This window comes from Gymnoscopelus braueri, assembly GCF_963280865.1.
Source record: "Gymnoscopelus braueri genome assembly, chromosome: 22".
NCBI lineage: Eukaryota > Metazoa > Chordata > Actinopteri > Myctophiformes > Myctophidae > Gymnoscopelus > Gymnoscopelus braueri.
Window position 1 is genome coordinate 30147064 of NC_137624.1, and position 20656 is coordinate 30167719.

The window sequence follows — 20656 nt, forward strand, 5'->3', positions numbered from 1 at the left end:
CACTTTCTCTCTATAGTTCACACATTTAATGACAAATACATGAATATTTATGGTAGGTAACAGAAGTAGGGTAGATATCAGAATACAATTATTGTAGGACTAGATAATGGGAAGTGTACTTTGCCTGATTCAATAATGTATGTGCAAAAAACTCACTCACTCATTCACTCATTACATTTTAAAATCATGCAATTGAAATTAATCAGTGAAATTTCATAATCATTATTATTATTGCTTACTTACCACACGCTTACTTACTTACCACCAAAACATTAATTAAATTTCACTCCAGATTTGCAGATCTAAACATGCTGGGATTTTTATTATTTATTTTTTTATCATTATTTATTGATTTTTTTTTTCACATTTTAGATGTAGGTACATAAGCCACATTAAGCTGCCATTAGTGGTCTAGATGAGATTTTACGGCGTGGCTCTGCAAGAGGCTAGCCATCAATGAGAGGGGTCTGTGTGTGTCTTAATGTGTGTCTGAAGCTAATATTGCAAAACACTGGACCAATCAGAGCCAAATGTGAAAGTAGGCTACAGCAATAACTTCACTCATTTTAATATAATTTTCAAATATTTTCAAAAATATTTAAGTTTAATTTTATAATAGAGAAGTCACTTTGATTGGGCCGAAACCTTGCCCAAATTGACATAGGCGACTGACATCATAGGCTGGCCACATGAAGTCCGAAATCCACATTGGTGCCACACCGTTCCCATGTAATTCCCGAGATCTACATGATTTAGTTTTTCCTTTCCACCACAGATAAGTACTCAGTCAGTTTGCTCCCCCCCAACCCCATGAACCTTTCTGGGATGTTCCAATTTAAGAATACATTATAATGTACAGTATGTAACGATTAGGTACACTGGGCAAACATATTTAGAAGTTTGATTTGAGTGCTGTTGATGTTGGGACAGAATTCACCAAACAAGACAAGAAGGCCTGAAGGATTTGGTGGAAAATAATATAGAGCTAAGACATTCAATGTACAAAAAAATAGAAATACACAATCTTGCAAAATACAAAAATAGATATCTCTGATCAAAAGGCATACATTATGTTTTATAATTAGTTAAATAAAACACATTTAATATTTACACCTGCCACAACCAAGCAATGGAATGGAGTCTTCAAATTGTCCAACCAGTCTGATCAGTCTCAAAATGGTTTCCTTTTGCGGTTCCTCTTTAATCCTCCACCAATCCAGGGTTTTTGGTCTTTGAAATCTTCCCCAGAGCCCATATCTAGGCTGTCCTGATTGTCCCTCCAGCTGTCGGGGACCATGGGGATGTTGTCGTCCCCTGAGGAATGCATCGGTCGGCCGTACACCTTGCTCTGCAGATCAGCAATATCATTGCGTATGTCTGCCATTAGTAGGAGCAGGAAGTCAAAGGAGCCTGGTGGTCCCTGAGGGTCAGGCACAACAAAAAATCAATGGAAAATTCAAGAGTTTAGTCATCCTTATGTTCTTTTGAAATGGAGAGGACTTACTTAAGTATGATCATGCTGTTATGCTATGTCATTTCACTGGTGGAATGACAATATATGTTACTTTTGATTATCTGCATTACGGTTTTATATTCTAACTAGCTCAATAGTTATAATAACAATAATAATATAATAAACTTGATTTATAAAGCGCTTTTCAAAAACAATGTTACAATGGCCCATTATTCCGACATCCCAATAGTCCGAAAAATGTTAGGTTAGTCAGTCTAGTGTGAGGTTAGGTTTAGGCTTAGTTATAATGCATGCTGTCGGACCAATGGTACTTCGGAACAATGGCATGGCACCGTTTATGAATGTGCAAGACAAATACAATTTACTTGAACACTGCTAGTTAATAGGTATAGCTATACATTAATATGAAGTTTATTCCTTCTCAGTCTCCGTTTTATCTATGGGATGAAACTTTGACTGTTCATAGCTGTCTCATCCTTTTCTGTCTCTGAATCGAATAGCAAGGTGACTATTCATTGACCTCTGCCCTTTGCAATTCATCACACAAAATAAGAACCTCTTTCCTGTTGCCTGCCTTCCTTACAGATGTGTGGACTTCATGGTAGAAATTCAAACCGCCCAGCATATAACTAATGTGAAAAACATGGTGTCAAGATGGCAACCACTGCTCCTCTCGCTTGGCATGGGTGAAAAACTGAGGTTAATTCTATAATAAAAAGACAAATGCAATTCATCAATGGGCTGTTCAGGATTGCTGCTGAGAAAGTTTTACTAATGACTTTGTGTGGTCAATGTATCTAATGGACCAAAGCCCCCCACGATATGACTTAGAACCCCCTATGAAGTCATTGCAGAGCAGCAATGGTCAAGCAAAGATATTCAAGGGAAATTGAATATGACCTGCTCTATAAAAAAATCTCAGAAGATCCACATTTGTATAAAAACAAATAATTACGAAAACAAATAATTCTGTGGTCGTTTTGGGTTTTTGCCATTTATTAAAAAAAAGTTTTAAATGTGTGAAAGAAAATACAGCCTTGACTTGAAATTAGTTTTTTGCTAAATTAGATATACTGTAGAAGATAGCTTTGAAGCTTAGGTGACACAGAAGTAGAGAACCTGATGACATTGTAAACAAACATTTTTTAACATTATTTTCACTCTTTATCTACACAGAAACATCCAGTGGGTTAATTTCACTCTGAGAGTGTAAAAATGGACCCATACTGTATCTGTGTTGTAGGCAAGACTTTTAGGCAGTTTTGGGACTAACACGTTACTGTAACACCACTACTTTTCCCGTTAACTAGTAGTGTAACTAATTACTCTTACCAATTCAATAATGCTGTTACAGTTACGGAAATTTAAACGGGCTCTTTACTCGTTAGCCTACCTTATGTGAGGATTATTTTTTAATCCGACTTCTACTTTCACACTATACCCCGTCTGTGACCTCCCCCTCCGCTCACTGCAGTTCAGGGACTCTGTCCCGTGTTGTCGCTAAGATCCGGCTGAGGGGGGCGATCAATTCTTAACTTTTTCAGTATCCTATAAAAAATGGGAAGGCAATCCCGGTATCCAGGGGTGTCCTTTGGGGTCTCAGGGGATGGCAATTACCATCCCCTAGTGTTCACATTTAAACTCAAAATCAGTTATTTTTTGCATATAAGTAAAATAAAGTAAATGGTGCATTTATATAGCGCTTTTATCCAAAGCGCTTTACATTGATATCACATTAATCTGTTTCCAGATAAACACTGACTCACTGTGCATCTCAATGCACACCCGACATGAAATGTGTTTTCTTGTCTGACTGAAACCATACATTTATTAACATATTTTGGGCATGTTATAGGCAAACATTTTCAATGTGCAATGACGCCTCTGCCGCCTGCCGGTATCCTACAGATAGTTCCAATAGATAGCGCTGAGTGGCCGTTTTGCAGAAACCAAACAGTGGAAGAACCAATCAGCGTCTGCGCTCAGGGCCACTTCCACTTTTTGGTTTCTGCAAGATCGGTCTGCAGAAGACACATGATAATGTGAATTCACCGGGTGGTGACCGGATGGTAGGCTGAAACAGCCTTTTTTCTTCTTCTTTTTTGGCCAGCCTATGCCGAATTTAAAGGCATACTAGGTAACGTTTTCAACAAAACTAAAGTTAAATTGTATATCTTTTGTGAGTGGCAAAAGTTTCACAACACCCACTCCATGAATTTCACCCCCGGAAGCCTTTTATTTATATATTTTCTATTGAACGTGGACGGGGGGGACTTTCCCGGGAAAATGACGTTCCTGGCCAACGTCATGACGTCGTGGCCGACGTCCTGGCCGACGTCATGACGTCGGCCAGGAACTACCGCAACTGTTTCCTGTTTGGCCAGGAAATACCGCGCTAATAACAAAAAGGAACCTCACGCTGATTTTAACACATCGGGTGCCAAACACGGTCTGAACCGTGTTTGCGCAGAGTAGCGGTCCGGTGCCGAACACGGTCCAGACCGTGAAATATGTCTTTTTGTTTTTTTCGTTTTTCTCCACACGGGCGGGGCTAGAGCAGCTCTGGGAGTACCCATTGTGATCTTGAGAAGGATAGGCCAGATAGATCACCGGAAACAAAAACATGGCTCCCATCCACTTCCTGTCTATTTCCTTCTTTAAAACACCTTTATCTCCGAATCTGTTTCCGGTGGGGAAAACCGGTCATGCACGATGCGCGATCCCCCCCCATTGTAACTCGCGAGTGAAATGTTATCGTTCCAGGCTGTAGCCAGGGTCATCGCGCAACATGAATGGATGTTTTTTTTTACATGGATTTGCTCCTCGTGGAGTCTAGAGCTTTAAACAGCAAAGCGCAGTCAATGGGGAGAATGCTGGCACCCAACGTAAGTTGTTATGAAAAAATGCTGGCACCTGATGTGTTAAGAGAATGTAGGATTGGAAGATCGAAAAATAACAGAAAAAGAAAGCACAGCTCATGGTAACTAATGCTCCACTGGCTAAGAGAAACGATCCGTAGATAGTATAAAACAATTAAAAGATCGCTTTTTGAAACGCTTCCGGCTTCCGGTGAAAACGAATGGAATTCTGGGTAATCGAGGACTACGGAAATTGTATGCAGTGACGGTAGTGACCAGCAGAGGTTGCTAAAAATCGTTATTTGTGATTCTGCATTGTACAACTTTAACATGGAGGCGTGGTAACTACTAAGTTTCACAAAAGGTATTTTCTGTGAAACTACTAAGTTAATAACTAAGTTACTTTTTGAAAGCAGTAACTAGTAATTATAACTACTTGCCCATCACTGCTCCTAGGGTGGCTAAAGTCGGAGTTATAGTTAGTTGGGCAACACTGTGTGCAACTGAGTATGTCAACTAAGCCCTTAACACCACGAGCTGCTTTGCACTGTTTAGGTTATGATCTAAAATAAAAATATTGTTACAACTTTTCAGTGTCCGTCAGTGTACTTGGTAAGTTATATATATTGTCAATTATTAACATTACATGCATATCATTAATAAACACTAGGTTAGTGTTACCAGATGTCGGTCACATTAATGTGTGTTGTGTATGATAACACTATTTACATACAGATTGACATGATCTTTTTGTTGTATTTCTATACACCATCTTACAGAGAGATGGTGTTTTATATAATAACAGTATTTCATGTGTAGTGTATAGATAGGCAGTCTTACTGGTGGTCCGGAGGGCCCAGCAGAACCTCTCTCCCCCTGGAGAAACAAAACAAATATTTGGTTTAGATGAGTTACAGTAACTTACAGTGGGAAGAAGCATGGAAATAATTCATTGTATTCTGATCAGGGCATCTTCTTGGGGGTCTAGGAAAAGGAAGAGAAAACCGACTTGAGGAAGAGATTAATATTTAACCACTTTCAACTTGGCATCCCTATTTTGGCCAAATACTGTAGGCGTCCCATAGGCATACCTATTCTGGCAGCCCTATTTTGGCATACCTATTTACGTATCCTTATTCTGGCGTCCCTATTTTGGTCAAATTCTCTTCCTATTTTTCTAAAAGTTTCAAAAATCTCTATACATACATATATATCTATATATACACACACACACACACACACACATTTAGGAAATATTACCTTTACATTGTTCGCAAAAGTTTCGACATTTAATTAAAAATTATTGTTCAACAAAGGATAAATGCTCAGATTGCCAGACTGCAGAGAGTATCATGGCCGCCTGTTGATCTAAGGTAGCTTACACACACTGAATTAACTTCTGTGGTTGTTACTGATGTTCAGGGTCACACTGGGGCTGTGAGTGTTTTGGCAGATGGTTCGAGTTTGTTACTTAGAGAGATAGATCGCTATCGCCCTTAAATCTATCCACAAAAGCGCCCAAGCTGTGGTGAGAGAATAGCAAAGTAGGAGGTTAAAAAAACACCTTCACGGTTCCCTAAATTATCAATCAACTAAAGCAAGCACAGATTACTGTGGAGGTATAGAACATGAAGATATATGTTTTTTCTGCTCTTATAATTATGTCCACTATGGTTTGCATAACCTGTCTACGGTAATTGTAAAACAAACAAACATAATCTATCAATCAACAACAACAATCAGAATAGTCATTATTTAACTAATACAACAAAACATGAACCTCTCAGATCCATAATGAGGCAGTGACACTTAATCATACAGAGGAATAGTGTTCTGAATTAAAATACTGATACATTTTTAAATACTTTTTCTTAAAATACTTTTCATTTTCACATGTTCACAGTTTAGTTCTTTAGCTTTAGATTTTAGATTAGATTTAATTTCAGTCAAAGTTTCTGGAGTCAGTAACCTTACTGTTTTGTGCGTTTAATTCACCTGAAAATATATATTTTTGAATTGTGTTATGAGTACAACCACACAGAATGGCAATATTACACAGCGATAAAATAGATGGAACGGATACAAGTATGCCATTTTTATGAGATCGATAAATCGTGAGATTGATTGAATGTACATACTGTACGTGTTCGGTAAGCCCCCGTAAAGACCTTTAACCATTTCAACCTGGCGTCCCTATTTCGAGTCATTATAGGTGAAAAACGTGACACGTTGTGAGGAGGGGCTGCATATCATCACTGGGGGTATAGGGTACTAAGGACCCGACACCACAGGTATAGACAGTGGATATACTGCCAGTTACACACAGACTAGATTGTCCTGCTATTTTTGAATTTAACAGCTTACGTTTTTAATGCTGGGAGACATTTTAGTCTTTTTTGCAGTTACTGTATATATGATTCTGACAAAACTGCCTGTATAACTCCTTAGTCTCATGTTTATTACTACTCACTAGATCCAACAAGCACTCCTGCTTAGAACTGTTGACAACCATTGAATAACTCATGTTAATTGAAATAATAGACAAAGCATGACTAGATGTGAATTCTTACCTTCATGCCATCTTTTCCAGGCGCTCCTGGAGGCCCCTGTTAAAATAAAACAAAACAAAACAAATCAGATTATCATGTTGCACTTCATCTGTGTGCATGTGTATCATTTTAATGAGGTTTTATTAAATGATTTCACAGGCAGACAAAATTCCTTCTAGGAGCTAATAAACGTATCACTGATCTCATCATTGTGGTCCATCAGAGAAGATTATTGAGGATCTACTTTGGCCCGTTCGCTCAGTCCGTTTCTGAGTTGACGTCAGTGGAAGGGCTTTGTCTCTGCAAATCCTTCTTGATCATCATAATCATGAGGTGTGTGGGACATCACATTAGTTGTTGGACTGATCTTCAGGTCAGTCTGGTGACTCATACCGTGCTCCACACACGTCACCCTGGAAACCCTGAGATGCAGTCAAACAAATTTCGACCTTTGGTATGGCGGCAGATCCTCTTGGCAACTAATTCAGTATGAAGGGGGGATCTGTCCTGTTTTGGTCAGCACCCAACCCTTGTGTATACTAACTAATATAATAGTCCAAAGAGTACCATATAAACATTGCTCTTTTGTGAATGACCCCCCCCCCCTCTCCCCACATTGATAATGTGTTTTCCAAGGTTTAAAATAAATAAAATGATGATGATGATGATGAATGAATCCAATTTGGAGCCCATGTGCTCGGGCAAGCTGACAGAGACAGACACACGCACACACACGACTGTGCCACATTACATAGTTCATAAATTGCTCATCTCCTGTAAAAACAGTGTTATGTACTGTAGCTCACGGTCTGTCCTGGTGAATCGCATGAGTAGCTGAAGGTGTTGAAAGGCTGATATTTCAACATCCAAGCTTGCATAAATAGTAGAGATTTCCCAACCCCCAAACTACTATACGCATGAATATATCTCCGCTGTCATTATACCACACGTTCTGGACGCAGGTCCTGAACATGAAAGTGGTACGGTCAACTCACAAAGACAAGATGACACATGACCCTCACCAAGCGGCGAGCCAATGAAAACACCACACAAGCATCCAGCAAATCCATCCAAACTTCTCTGCTGTTATTATCATTAACATATGTCAACTAGACTAGTGGACTTTTCATCTTGCACTCAAATCTTGGCAGCACGTGTGTGTGCGAGTCTCTGTGTGTGTGTGTGTGTGTGTGTGTGTGTGTGTGTGTGTGTGTGTGTGTGTGTGTGTGTGTGTGTGTGTGTGTGTGTGTGTGTGTGTGTGTGTGTGTGTATGCATGAATATTGGATATTGGCAGGGGGGAGGTATGATTTTCAATCTATCTTTGGCATTTGTCATTTTGAGGTTTTGGTATTTTTCCCCTGCATGATGTCGATGCAGGGTGTCTTGTCTGGCTCCCACCCAGGCTCTGTTCAGGAGGATAAATCCACAACGGCTCTCCCGGGGCTGAACCAATGAGCAGAGAAGACAAGGACATTGAGAACGAGAGCTGTGAGCTGTGTCCTAGAAGCCCCAGGAGAGAACATCAACAGCCAGGGAGGTCACAGTCAGGACACTCACTCAGACACACACACAAACGTACTCACGCACGCACACACACGCACTAGGAGCACTGTTCTCAAACTTTTTGTCAAGGACCCCCAAATTAATATGTATTTGGCCGTGGACCCCCATCTGAAATGATTGAGAACCAATGCAGTCTCTCAGCTGAATGTAGATGCTTATCTAATGTCTGGAATGAACATTGTGTGGATGGAGTTTCTGTGGTGTGTAATGTTTTATTATTATTATCATTTTTTTATGCAGGTATCATAAAACTTCATTATTTATAGCCAAGGTATTTCTACTGACCATGGGTCCTCGTCGGCCCTGTTTGATGTGAGACAGGTCTGGTGAAGGTCCGATGGGTCCCATCAGTCCTCTGGGGCCAGGAGGACCAGGAGGGCCAAGTAGTCCTCTATGTCCCGGGGGCCCCTCTGGGCCTGGCTCTCCTAAAACAATCAATAAAATGACCGAAGTAACGCAAAACAAGTTCAATCGCAGGACTTTAGTTAATCCCTGCTAGAGCTGCCCGAAAATATTTATCCGTACAGGTTCTTCTTCGTGTGCATGTGCTCCAAATGGCAAGTTTCTTTTTTCTAACAGCTCTCTGGGTGCAGTTCAGTCATTCTGTTTCAACTCTTTCCAAATGCATTTAAAATATTTCTATTGCTATTCTATTACAACTGCGCTGGTAACCAAACATACTATAAATTTTGTTTTACCTGGTGGGCCAGTCAGACCAGGGGCTCTTGGTAAGAATGAGTGTGAAGTGAACATTTTGTCATTGGTCATCTGCTCGTGGACCTCAGGATTGTTTGGAAGCATGGTGATCTGAAATAGGAATGGATAGATGAATGAATGAGCTGATAAAAAAAAAGAAAAGAAAATCAATCAATCTTATTGTGCTTGGTGGAAAACATTTACATAATTTTAAACTTTATAACTCATACCAACTCAATAAGGCATTCTAATCAGATGTTTTTGATCAATGTATTTATTATTCAAATTATACTGTCACTGTCCCCTTCACGGTCAACACCTACTGATTGGTCTTGGGGAGGGTGTCTCTCCTGATACACATGGAGTCACCAGCCGCTTCTATTCACCTGACAGTGAGGAGTTTCACCATGAGGGTGTAATAAAAGTGAAGGAACATGCTATCGCTCCTCTCCCAGTTCCACTCCCTGCTGAACGGGCACCCCTGCCAGCTTCCCAACCCGTGAACATGGCCAAGCCGGGGGCACCGTGGAGGAATCAAGTCCAAGTCTCCACGGTGGTGGGAAGGTACTTTACCCCTGTGCCACCCGGTTGTCCCTATTCTAGAGAATGCTGAACATGCACGTTATCCACTGCTTGTAAATGTTACAGTATTGGGTCATACAGGATGAACCTAGAATGACAGCTTTGTGGTTGCATGCCTCTGCCAACCAATTGCAGTTTACAATAACATCCATGTCTGTCCAGACTCATAGTTTATGTAGTGAAGTCTTTGAAGGAATGTAATGAACGTGTTTGTGAGGTCACAGTGACATTTGATCGTTGACCAATGACCACCTACTTCTAATCAGTTCATCCTTGAGTCCAAGTAGGCTTACTGTATGTGCCAAATGTCATGAAATTCCCTCAAGGCGTTCCTGACATATCATGCTCATGAGGTTGGGATGGACGCACAGACCTGCAGTCATAGGAACAACCCGGAAAAATAATCCCTCCGGCCGCGGCTGTCCGCTGGCAGAGGCACAAAAATGATATATTCAAAGACCAGCTTCAAGTGAAGTGTGCCATGCGATTAAAGTTGATCTTCCACATGCAGCAGACTTGTAATTGTAATTCAGGCAGTTGGAATAGCAGGAAACTCTCTATATGCTAAGGAAAAGGGCTTTAAGTGGGATTGAAAAAACATCTTTGATCCCTGTACACCATCATTGGCATCTGCAAAGCGTGCGCACATCATGCACACTCGCATGTGTGTGTGTGTGTGTGTGTACACAAATACACACACACACGAGTCATCCTGAATTGAATTTAAAAGTGAGGGTACAAATCCTTTTAGTCCTTTTTCTCTGCAGTTCCATCAGCAATAGTAAATTGTATGCAATCAAGGAACGGACTTTAATGTATTGTGACATTGATACAATAAACACTAATGCCTCCTCAGGCTATTGTACTGTTTTCTTCAAATGTACATGATATTAAATAAGTCATAAGATAAGATTAAAGAACAGAGATAGTAACAGAGAAAACACAGTAACATTGGTTATCAGAGTTAACAGTGCAACCAGTTCCAGCTTTGATAAAGCATGCAGGTTATTTACAATTCATTTCTTGTGTTATTTTTTATGCTATGCTGATGAATTGAATACATAGGCCCACAATGGAAACATGTCCCCAGGACTTTTTTGTGTTATCCTTTTAGACTCCTTTTAATGTCTGACTGTACCTCATGCTGTTTACATTTCTGACTAATACAGTATTCAATTTATCAAACAAAAAATTGCTATGAGAATATGATTGCTTGGCTGATGTGAATTAACGATGCACTTTTTAACCTGGCATTCCCCTTTTGTCAAAATTTAGAAAAATAGCAAATCTACACACGAACCCACAACGCAATCGGCTATGTGCTGTACTGTATGTTGTTACAAAATCTCATCCAGCTATCGTATGTAACAAACACCATATACCTATCCAACCAACCACACTCATCAGCATTCTTACAGAGCAGATCCAAATACATATTGCAAGATCGTTTTCTTAATGTCATGACATTAAGAAAACAAAAAGGTACATATCGCCTCAAAGAGCTGGTAGACCACACAGCTGCAAGTGATATATCATTTGTTACAGGCCAGGGTGCTGAGAGCTGCCGTTGACAGGACACATTTGGAAAGTTAAGCCTGCGAATACACAGGGGGAAATCGTCGCTGCCAGGTGGAAACCTTGTATGTACCAAAACCTTTGCTTTTGAGGAAATGGAAAAAAGAACCTGTTGTTCCAATGGATCTAACGTAGTTGCTATTTAGTCACAGACTTAACCCCTTTCACGTTCACTTTCAGAATTCTATAACATAATGAAAATAGCTATTTACAAGCTCACAACGAGTAATGATGTGTTCACTACTTTTTTAGTAGTAGTAGTAGGGTATTAATAAAAATAAAAAAATGAAATATGGAGATACAAGGTTTCCACCAGACAGTGACAAAATGTTACCACATTGCTCAGTTTCACACAGATCTGCAGGCAATTCACACCTACAGACCAAAGGCACCAATGAACTAACTACAGTACAAACTATTTCTGCATTTCTTTTATCAGACAATAAAGTGATCTAATGCATCTGAAGAGAGTTGTAAATACCTGCCCGATGTTGTGTGTGTGAAATATTGGCAAGTGTAGATTCTTTGGGAAAACCTTCTTTGGAAAGCTCTTGGTGGTACAGTATTAAATAAACAAAACAGTCCCAGACCTTGCAGATGTGTTTAATATTCACCCTCTGGGATCATGTAATATAACCACATAATAGTTAGAACTGTGCCAAGAGAAATTACTGTATGACAAAGTAGTTGTCAACGGGTACACATAATTAAAGTACAGTTTCATGCAGTAAATGTAGCATTTTTCAGATGGACAGGTGAGCACTTTGTTTGTTTATTTTGTTACCAATACCTTTTGTTTGAGCTGCATGACAGACATCTTGATCTGGTGAAAATCCTCACAGGTGGCTGAGCAGGATCCAGTGTTCATCACATTGTCAGACTTCTCAAAGAGACGAGCTGCCGGGAGGGGAAGAACCACCCATGTTTATTCACACATCACCCTGTGTGTGTGTGTGTGTGTGTGTGTGTGTGTGTGTGTGTGTGTGTGTGTGTGTGTGTGTGTGTGTGTGTGTGTGTGTGTGTGTGTGTGTGTGTGTGTGTGTGTGTGTGTGTGTGTGCAACCCGATCTCCAGAGATTACCGTAACATTGCACGGAACGAGTGCACTTCATTCCGTGGATAGCCGCCTCGAAACCCCCAAATTGCGTGCATATGTACGGCGCTCCCTTTGTGACAAAACCATTTCGGAGGCGCGCAGTCACAGGCGAACTGTCACCCCGTGAAGGACCACCGAGGGAGCTAAGGCGACTGAGTTGCCGTCCTGAACGGTGTGACGTTCGCCTGTGCCTACTCAGCGCCGTTTGAGTTATGTACCGATAGGCACAGAATCGTAAATTTTGTTGTGGGGACTGCTCTGCTTCCGGGTTTTTCCGGGTTGCGACTGGTTACGCCCACCGTGGGACTCGCCGTACATATGCACGCAATTTCGGGGTTTCTAGGCGACTATCCACGGAATGAAGTGCACTCGTTCCGTGCCATGTTACGGTAATCTCTGGAGATCAGGCTGGTGTGTGTGTGTGCGCGCGTGCGCATGTTACTGTCTGTAGATTTAAAAATGAGTTACATGTAGATCTTGTGTAATGTGAAATGAAAAGCAAACATTGCAATAAGAGCACACCACTGTTGTTAATATCCTCACTTTGTGGTGTCTAGTTTAGATTAGTTTTGTTTATTTCAAAAGCAATAACATATACACAATAAAGTCCAGGACTTATTTCCTCATGGCCCTCATACAAATAACAAATACATGTCCGAACACATGAGCGACAGTGCTGTACAATAAATAAAACACATTTTCAAGATGTAAACAATATACTTAAAACAAAAAACAAACAGACCTTACTAATCTGCAATAAATAAAATATACTACCCATGGTATATTATTACGGAACCTTTTCCAGTAACCAGGACCTTGGTAAACACTATTAGAAGTCAGTAATGATGATATACAATAATAATATAAATACAATTAATTGCCTGAAATAGCAAATGTTGCAACGAGAGCAGAACACAACTGTGATTTGTTTACAATTTAGTGATAGTGAGCTTTAATGTCATGTCTTCAATAATTGAAAACAGAGCACCACCAGGACTGATATGATGACATTCTATAGCAGCTGAATGATCGGCAGCTTAAAATATTAAAACCCAAACCCTTGAGTCCTGCTAGCCTATCACTAAAAGTTAACTGGCTTTATAGCTGAAGAGTGACTTACAGCTGAACCACTGTAACATTGTGGTTACCTGAACCCCACTGTTCTAGGTCACTGAACATCCTAGGCTTGTACAGGAGACAGGTCTAGTAAATGTGTCAGAGACTAGACTAATACAATTGGAAACACCTACCAATCAATTAACCCTGGAACAGCAGAGCTTAAATCACACACCCTTACCTAATTTGGGAAAAGTGAACAATGGACTTAACTGAAAACATTTCAGTCAAATATCTTCAAATTAAAATATCAGCTTTATATAAAAAAGAAAGATTAACATAGTTCCCTCGAGCCATACTTCGTTCAGACACCTTTTTTTAGTAACCATGACACGTCAAAACTGTCACAAGTAGATGCTCCAACCCCTCGCTCTCTTCGAATGGAACTGAATGGACGTGACGTTTCAGTCATGCATGTCAATTGTTAACGTACCTTATCAGCCATCCACTCACGCATTCACGCACGCACATTTCTGCTATTGCATTATATTACCTAAAAGCAAGGAAAGCAGGTGAATGTAGGCTAGTGCTGTGCAGAAATTAAGACAACATTGAAGGAAAACCTGCTGTCGTCTGTCCCCTGCTATTGAGCCTGTTACGCAGCAAACTACACAGCTCAGCTGGCACTGCAACACCAGCCACAGCTCAGCAACATTACCACAAAAGCATCTTAGCTCATCATTTGTTCAAGATACATGCATATCACTGTAACTCAATGTAAAGGCACCAAGGAAATAAATTGTCCATCTGCACTGCAGTAAAACTGAAGAAATGTTTTCAATGTACATTTTAAGATCTTATATTTTGGCACGTAAACACATGCAGTAATTTCTTATCCATAGTTACAGACTTCACAGGAAAGCCCCACTGTTATTAGACTCTGTCTTGTTTTATTTTGTGTCTGGACTGGAGTAGAAAGTGACTTAATGTATAAATATATAAATGTAATGGATGTCTGAGAGCTTCTGGACAGTATTTTTCTCCAGTATGTTGTCTCAGCAGTGGGACACACAGCAGGGGGGGTTGAGTGTGTACCGTAGCACCTCGTTCCTAGAGTAAAGCCTGATTTATATGTTTGTCGTACGACAGTCTAACGCGCTGAAAATTATACGAGCTACAAGCTCTCAACAAGTTGCAAGTGCGACATGTTGAGAGCTTGTAGGTCCGCCTATTTCCGGCGCGCGACACCGGGGCGCGACACCGTCGTACAACGGAGCATAAATTAGGCTTAAGAACTGCTGTTAGTAAAAGGCCTTTTTCTATCTGAGTAATGGAAGACAAGCTCATGGGAGGAAGTTGCAAATCTGCAGCCCATGACTCGCCATGACCGCTCCATTTGCAACCGAATCTGGGGCCGGACTCTTTCTCATCCCTTCATCCATTTGTGATGTTAGCCTCAAATGCGTCAAGCAAATCCAAACAGACTGGGAGTCAAGGGGCAGTGTTTGAGCGAGGGAGACATTCTGACATGTACAAGGAGCTGCTAGGTGTAATGACTACCAGGTGTCCATGCTTGAAACGCTCTCTCTCTCTTTCTCTCTCGCTCTTCCCCCTCTCTCTCCATCTCCCTCGCTCTCTCTCTCTCTCTCCCCCTCTCTCTTCCCCCTCTCTCCATCTCCCTCGCTCTCTCTCCACATCTCTCTGTCTCTCTCTCTCTCTCTGTGTGTCGCTCTCTCTCCATCTTTCTCGATCCCTCGCTCTCTCTCTCCATCTTTCTCTCTCCAATTGTCTCTCTTTCTCCATCACACACACACACACACACACACACACAGACACAGACACAGACACAGACACAGACACGCACACGCACACGCACACGCACACACACACACACACAGTATAAAATAGGGCTTAAGTCGATTATAAAAAACTAAATTAGAATTTAGTTGGTATATATATATTTTTTAAGTGTACCGTAATTAAAAGTAATCGATAGAATAATCACATGCCCGCATGCACGCACACACACACACACACACACACACACGTGTGGTCACTTCTATAAGCTACGCTCACCTGTCTGTCCTTTGGCGCAGGATTTACCGTCTTCTTCCAGGAAGTAACCTTTCTCACACTCGCAGCTGTAGCTCCCCACGGTGTTAATGCAGGTCTGAGAACATATGCTGCCGTTTTTGTTTGCACACTCATCAACATCTGCAATGGATAAATAAATAAGTAAAGAAAATGACAACCTTTGTGTGAATTGCATTTGAAATGATCAGTAGCATGATAGCGTCTTTGTTCAAAAATGTAAAACAATCGTACATAACAAAAACAAAAAAACATTCGCAAAAATAGCAGATCTACCACACAACGTGTCGCAAAGCATTGTGTGCTTGCAGATCAGCTGTTTTGCCCTTGTCGTACATCAAGGGCTTAGGTGGTTAAATACGGGCAATATAGCATTTAAATGGCACTAAAATAAGAACAAACAGAAAAGATATCCTAAACTTCATTGATTCTGTATATAGACAGCTTACAAGTTGTGATATATCGTATACTAAACAGGCTAATTGTAATTTATAGAAAATGCCATTAATATTGCTGTTAGTGATATTTTTCGGTTAAAACTAAAGGTTTTTGCTAAAATGTTAAAGCTCTATATTCTGATAATTTTGCTATAGAGAGTTTGTTCAGTCACTGAAATTGGTATCCCAACCTGAAAATGCATTTTATGTTTGTTGTTTAATAGGAGCTGGAGAGACGGGGAGACCCTTGTTACTGTACAGTTTATAGCAATTATTTTATCGGAATATAGATTCGATTTAACACTTAATTTGAACAGTCACTTACAGCACCTTTAAAACACCTGCATCATTAAGGTATAGGTTTTGACAGTATATCCTCAGCATAATGGAGCTGTGTCAGTGTCACTCACCCAGACAATAAGGCTTCTCTCGGTTCCTGTGGCGCTCGCGGTCATAGCGGTAGCCATTGTAACAGGTGCACACGACTCGACCAAAATGATCTGTGCACTGCTGCTCACAGGGGGCGCCAGCGCACACGTCATAGTCTGCAGGGAGATGGGCAATGGGGACATTGTAAACCAGGGGTTCTCAAAGTGGGGTCCGGGGGCCCCCGGGGGTTCCTTGGGGGGGGGTTTAAAATAGCTGAGCCACAAGCTCACAACGTGTCGCATCAAGTTTGTTAATCTGCAACTTTTGGAAAATGTTTAAAAATCAAAATAAATGGATAATTGTGAGCATTTTTTATGGGGGTCCCGGGCACAAAACAAATCTGATGGGGGGGCCAATTCATATCAATTTGGGAGTCCTTGACATGAAAATGTTTGAGAGCGACTAGTGTAAATATAAAGAAGACACGTGGGCTCTCAGAGTAAAATCAATGTTTCTCATCATCAACTAACCTCATCATTTGACTTGTACAGATGCTGCATGAGGAGCTGTCTACATAATTACATATTATTCATTTTACTGTACATACAGTATCAGTATCAGTACCGACAAAGATGCAGGCATTGCTAAATCAATGATACTTAGTTTATAACATTTTGAAGAATTTCAAAAATAGCCGATCTACAAGCTCACGACGTGTCACATCGCAAAACATTGAGCTTGTAGATTGGCTATTTTTGCTATTTCACGTACATAGTATATAGTGTGAAGTGGTTAACAGAGAAACAATATGTTCATTACTAACATGAAAACACCATGTGTGTTGTTATACTGACTGGTCATAATGTTTAAATGATATACTTTCAACATAATGTCATATCATGCAAAGATTGCCATGGGGTAATTAGACATTATTTGGAATCAAGCCTATATTGTTGAATCAGCCTCTGGTAACAATACATAAATCCCACACTAATCAAACACTTGTTTGAGTTTGCTAATAAAAAATGTGCTGGCATGTGTTCCTTGGTGTTACACTTATTCAGTGAGGTTAAAACAACACAAAGTCAATTGAACATTTCTAGGGGGCTCAGAGAGGGAAACCCAATGGGATAAGATGAGAGAGAGCGTTCCAGTAAATATCACGAGCGACTGCACGAGACAGACGTCCAAACGTTTTGGAAAAGGTTGCAGTACCTTCAGGAATGCACTGGCCCAGCACAAACTTAAAGCCTTCACAGCACTTCTTCCTGTAAAAGATAAGATTGACAATGATACACAACATACCTTGAACACTTTAAAAGGCACACACTTCACCCGTAAAATATACTTTTTATAGGGCCAAATTAGCAAGCATCTCATAAGACTACGGTTCATCTGGTCATTCTTAATCCAACATGGATCTGTTTTACTGCTTTTCCATTTTAATGTCTGAACCATCGCCACAAAAAAGCTGGCTGTGGCCAGACTTCAGACCTGGCAACACCCACACACACAAATGCACAGACGCACACACAAATGCACGCACGCACACAAACTACTATTACTATACTTTTGAGGACATCGAAATTTTGGCATGCCAATTTTATACATACCATTTGACCACTTATATTGGCAATTTTGAACCCTAACCCTAAAGGTTGAGTTGTACTTATTTGCGCGCCGGTGTTGTGCACTGTAGCCGACTTCACGTTTACAAGCTCACAACACATCGCAATGCGTTGTGAGCTTATAGATCAGCTATTTTTGCTGCGCGACACTGGCACACAACTAAGTATAAATCAGGCATAACTCTAACTCCAAACCCTAAACCAAACCTAATCCCAGAAGGAGCGAGTGCATTCTCCGGCAGCGGCAACAGCCGCGGAACTTCCGCGGAACTGCCGGTGGAGGAGCGGCAGCTCCCGGCAGTGACTGCCGGCGGTGGAGCGGCAGCTGCCGGCGGAGCAGCGGAACTGCCGCGGAACTGCCGGTGGAGGAGCGGCAGTCAACTTCTTTTTCCGCTGATAAAGTATAGTTTTGGACCATGACGGAGGCGCCGAATCAGCAGACCTTGAGGCCAAGGAGTCGCGCCCGAGCGCCTCCAGGCGCGAGTGCCCGCGACGACCGGCCGATGGTCTGCTATTCGACTAAGCGCCTTCCGAGTTATGTACCGATAGGCACAGAATCGTAAATAATATTGGTGGGGACTGCGTTACACAAACGCAGCACACTCCCAAAGCGGGCGCCGCCGGCAGCTCCGCGGAGCTGCCTCGGCAGCAGCCGCTGCCGGAAAATGCACTCGCTGTCCCTCCCTAATCCTAATCCAAATTGACAACAACGGTCTATTTCTCACGACATCTATTTCTCAAATTATTAATTCATATACTTGTGGGGACTTTTAAGGGCCATTCATATTGACCACTGTAATTATAACTATACAAATAATACACTTAAGTCAAGTGGATGGCAGAGTTCACACCAACTATAAAAATGAAATACAATGGTGAACGATATAGTTATATTGCTCAGTGTGAACGGCCCTTTAGCCCTAAATATAGTCACACACCCACCCCCACACACACACACACACACACACACACACACACACACACACACACACACACACACACACACACACACACACACACACACACACACACACACACACACACACACACACACACACACACACACACACACACACACACACACACACGCACACACACGTTGGTTCTCATCTGAGGACACTCCATTGAATTACAGTCAGTAGCAACCCCCCATTGAGCCACACCGTGTTGGTGGATGTGTTGGCTCTCCTCCATTCTTCTGAACAGTTGACTCACTCAAACACTGGCTTAACATTGACTCTCTCTTTTCTCCACTCTTTTGCTGTCTCGTGTCCTTACTTCACCTCACCTGTTTGCTCTGCATTATTATAGTGGTTCTCAAACTTTTTAAAATTTAAATAGAAATTTCAGTTTGGTATGCATTAGGTCACGGAGCCCCATAACTCTGAGAGTGTACAGATTGAACCAAATGGACTCTTATGGGTCCATTGTATCAAACATGTTGTGAGCTTGTAGATCTGCTATTTTTGGCAAAGAGATTTGTGTAAAGGGAAAAAACGGTCCAAATACAGGGACAACTCTAGACCAGTTCACTAAGTTTAGATGACTTAAGTGGTTAACAACCTGTATTATAGTATACGTATGTAGTCTATATAAGCGCTTTGAACTTGCTAGATGTGTTATTGATTGATTATTGATTGATTCCCAAAAATAAGGAACAAGGTGTCAGTTCAGGGACTGTTAGTTTACCAATAAGGGACGTTTATGTATGTCAAGGGACGATTGGCAACCCTACACACGCAGGTTCTGGAGAACCGCTGATCCAACTGACTTCCAGCGGTTACTCAAGTACTGTACTTAAGTAAAATGTTCAGGTATTTTTTACTTTACTGGAGTTTTTCCAATTTTCAGTACTTTTACTTCTACTCCACTACATATCAGAGGCAAATATTGTACTTTTACTCCACTACAATTATTTGACAACTTTAGTTACTTTGCAGATTTAGATTATTATTACAAAACACACATTAACCACTTCAGCCCTATATACATTTTGGCCATTTGTATACATTTTATACATTTGAAAACTTGTGAAATGGGACATCCTGCATAAACTACTTTCTACTTTTATTACATTTTGATACCAATACTTTTGCACTTTTACTCAAGTAAATTTTGAATTCCGGACTTTTACTTTTAACAGAGTATTTTTACATTGCAGTGTTGATACTTTTACTCAGGGCCGCATTAACCGCGGAACTTAGTGGAACTTGTGTTCCACGGCCTGAGCCTCCAGGGGCCCTGTGTGAATTATGTATTTAAAAAAATATATATTATTGTAATTTTTTTTAAAATTTATATTATTTTATTATAATATTATATATATTCTTCTTCTTATTATTTATAAAAATGTATATATTCGGGCCCTGCTGTGTGAATTATATATATTTAGAAACATATGTTGCTTTATTTTTAATGTTGCGCGGCAGAACAGATGCAAACCTCTTGCATACCGTCGCTGCCGCTGGTACTGATGTGTCACTTCTACTTCCTGTAAGTAGACAAAAAAATAAAACTACTGTCGACTAATCTTTACAAGCGGCTCTTATTTTGAAATCCTCCGCTTTTAGGATAAGTTTGTTTCTGTTAACCAGTAACTGTATGACTCTGCTATCATGGTCTGTGACAGCTACACAAATAAACAAGAACCATGTGGATTAAACGCAAGATTTGGGCCAACGT

General features: G+C 40.8%; 1 protein-coding gene across 1 annotated transcript in view; it reads right to left on the bottom strand.

Annotated features, from left to right (window-relative positions):
* Positions 1 to 238: 238 nt before the first annotated feature.
* The window catches only part of ccbe1 (collagen and calcium binding EGF domains 1), a 46318-nt gene continuing 25900 nt past the window's right edge, over positions 239 to 20656 (bottom strand). The window contains exons 3-11 of the mRNA XM_080419599.1: positions 17562 to 17614; positions 16388 to 16522; positions 15526 to 15663; positions 12089 to 12195; positions 9144 to 9252; positions 8731 to 8870; positions 6903 to 6938; positions 5173 to 5208; positions 239 to 1420 (exon numbers count right to left, since the gene is read on the bottom strand). Coding sequence (XP_080275725.1) covers positions 1172 to 1420; positions 5173 to 5208; positions 6903 to 6938; positions 8731 to 8870; positions 9144 to 9252; positions 12089 to 12195; positions 15526 to 15663; positions 16388 to 16522; positions 17562 to 17614 — 1003 coding nt within the window. The 3' untranslated portion in view covers positions 239 to 1171. The remainder of the gene's footprint in view (positions 1421 to 5172; positions 5209 to 6902; positions 6939 to 8730; positions 8871 to 9143; positions 9253 to 12088; positions 12196 to 15525; positions 15664 to 16387; positions 16523 to 17561; positions 17615 to 20656) is intronic.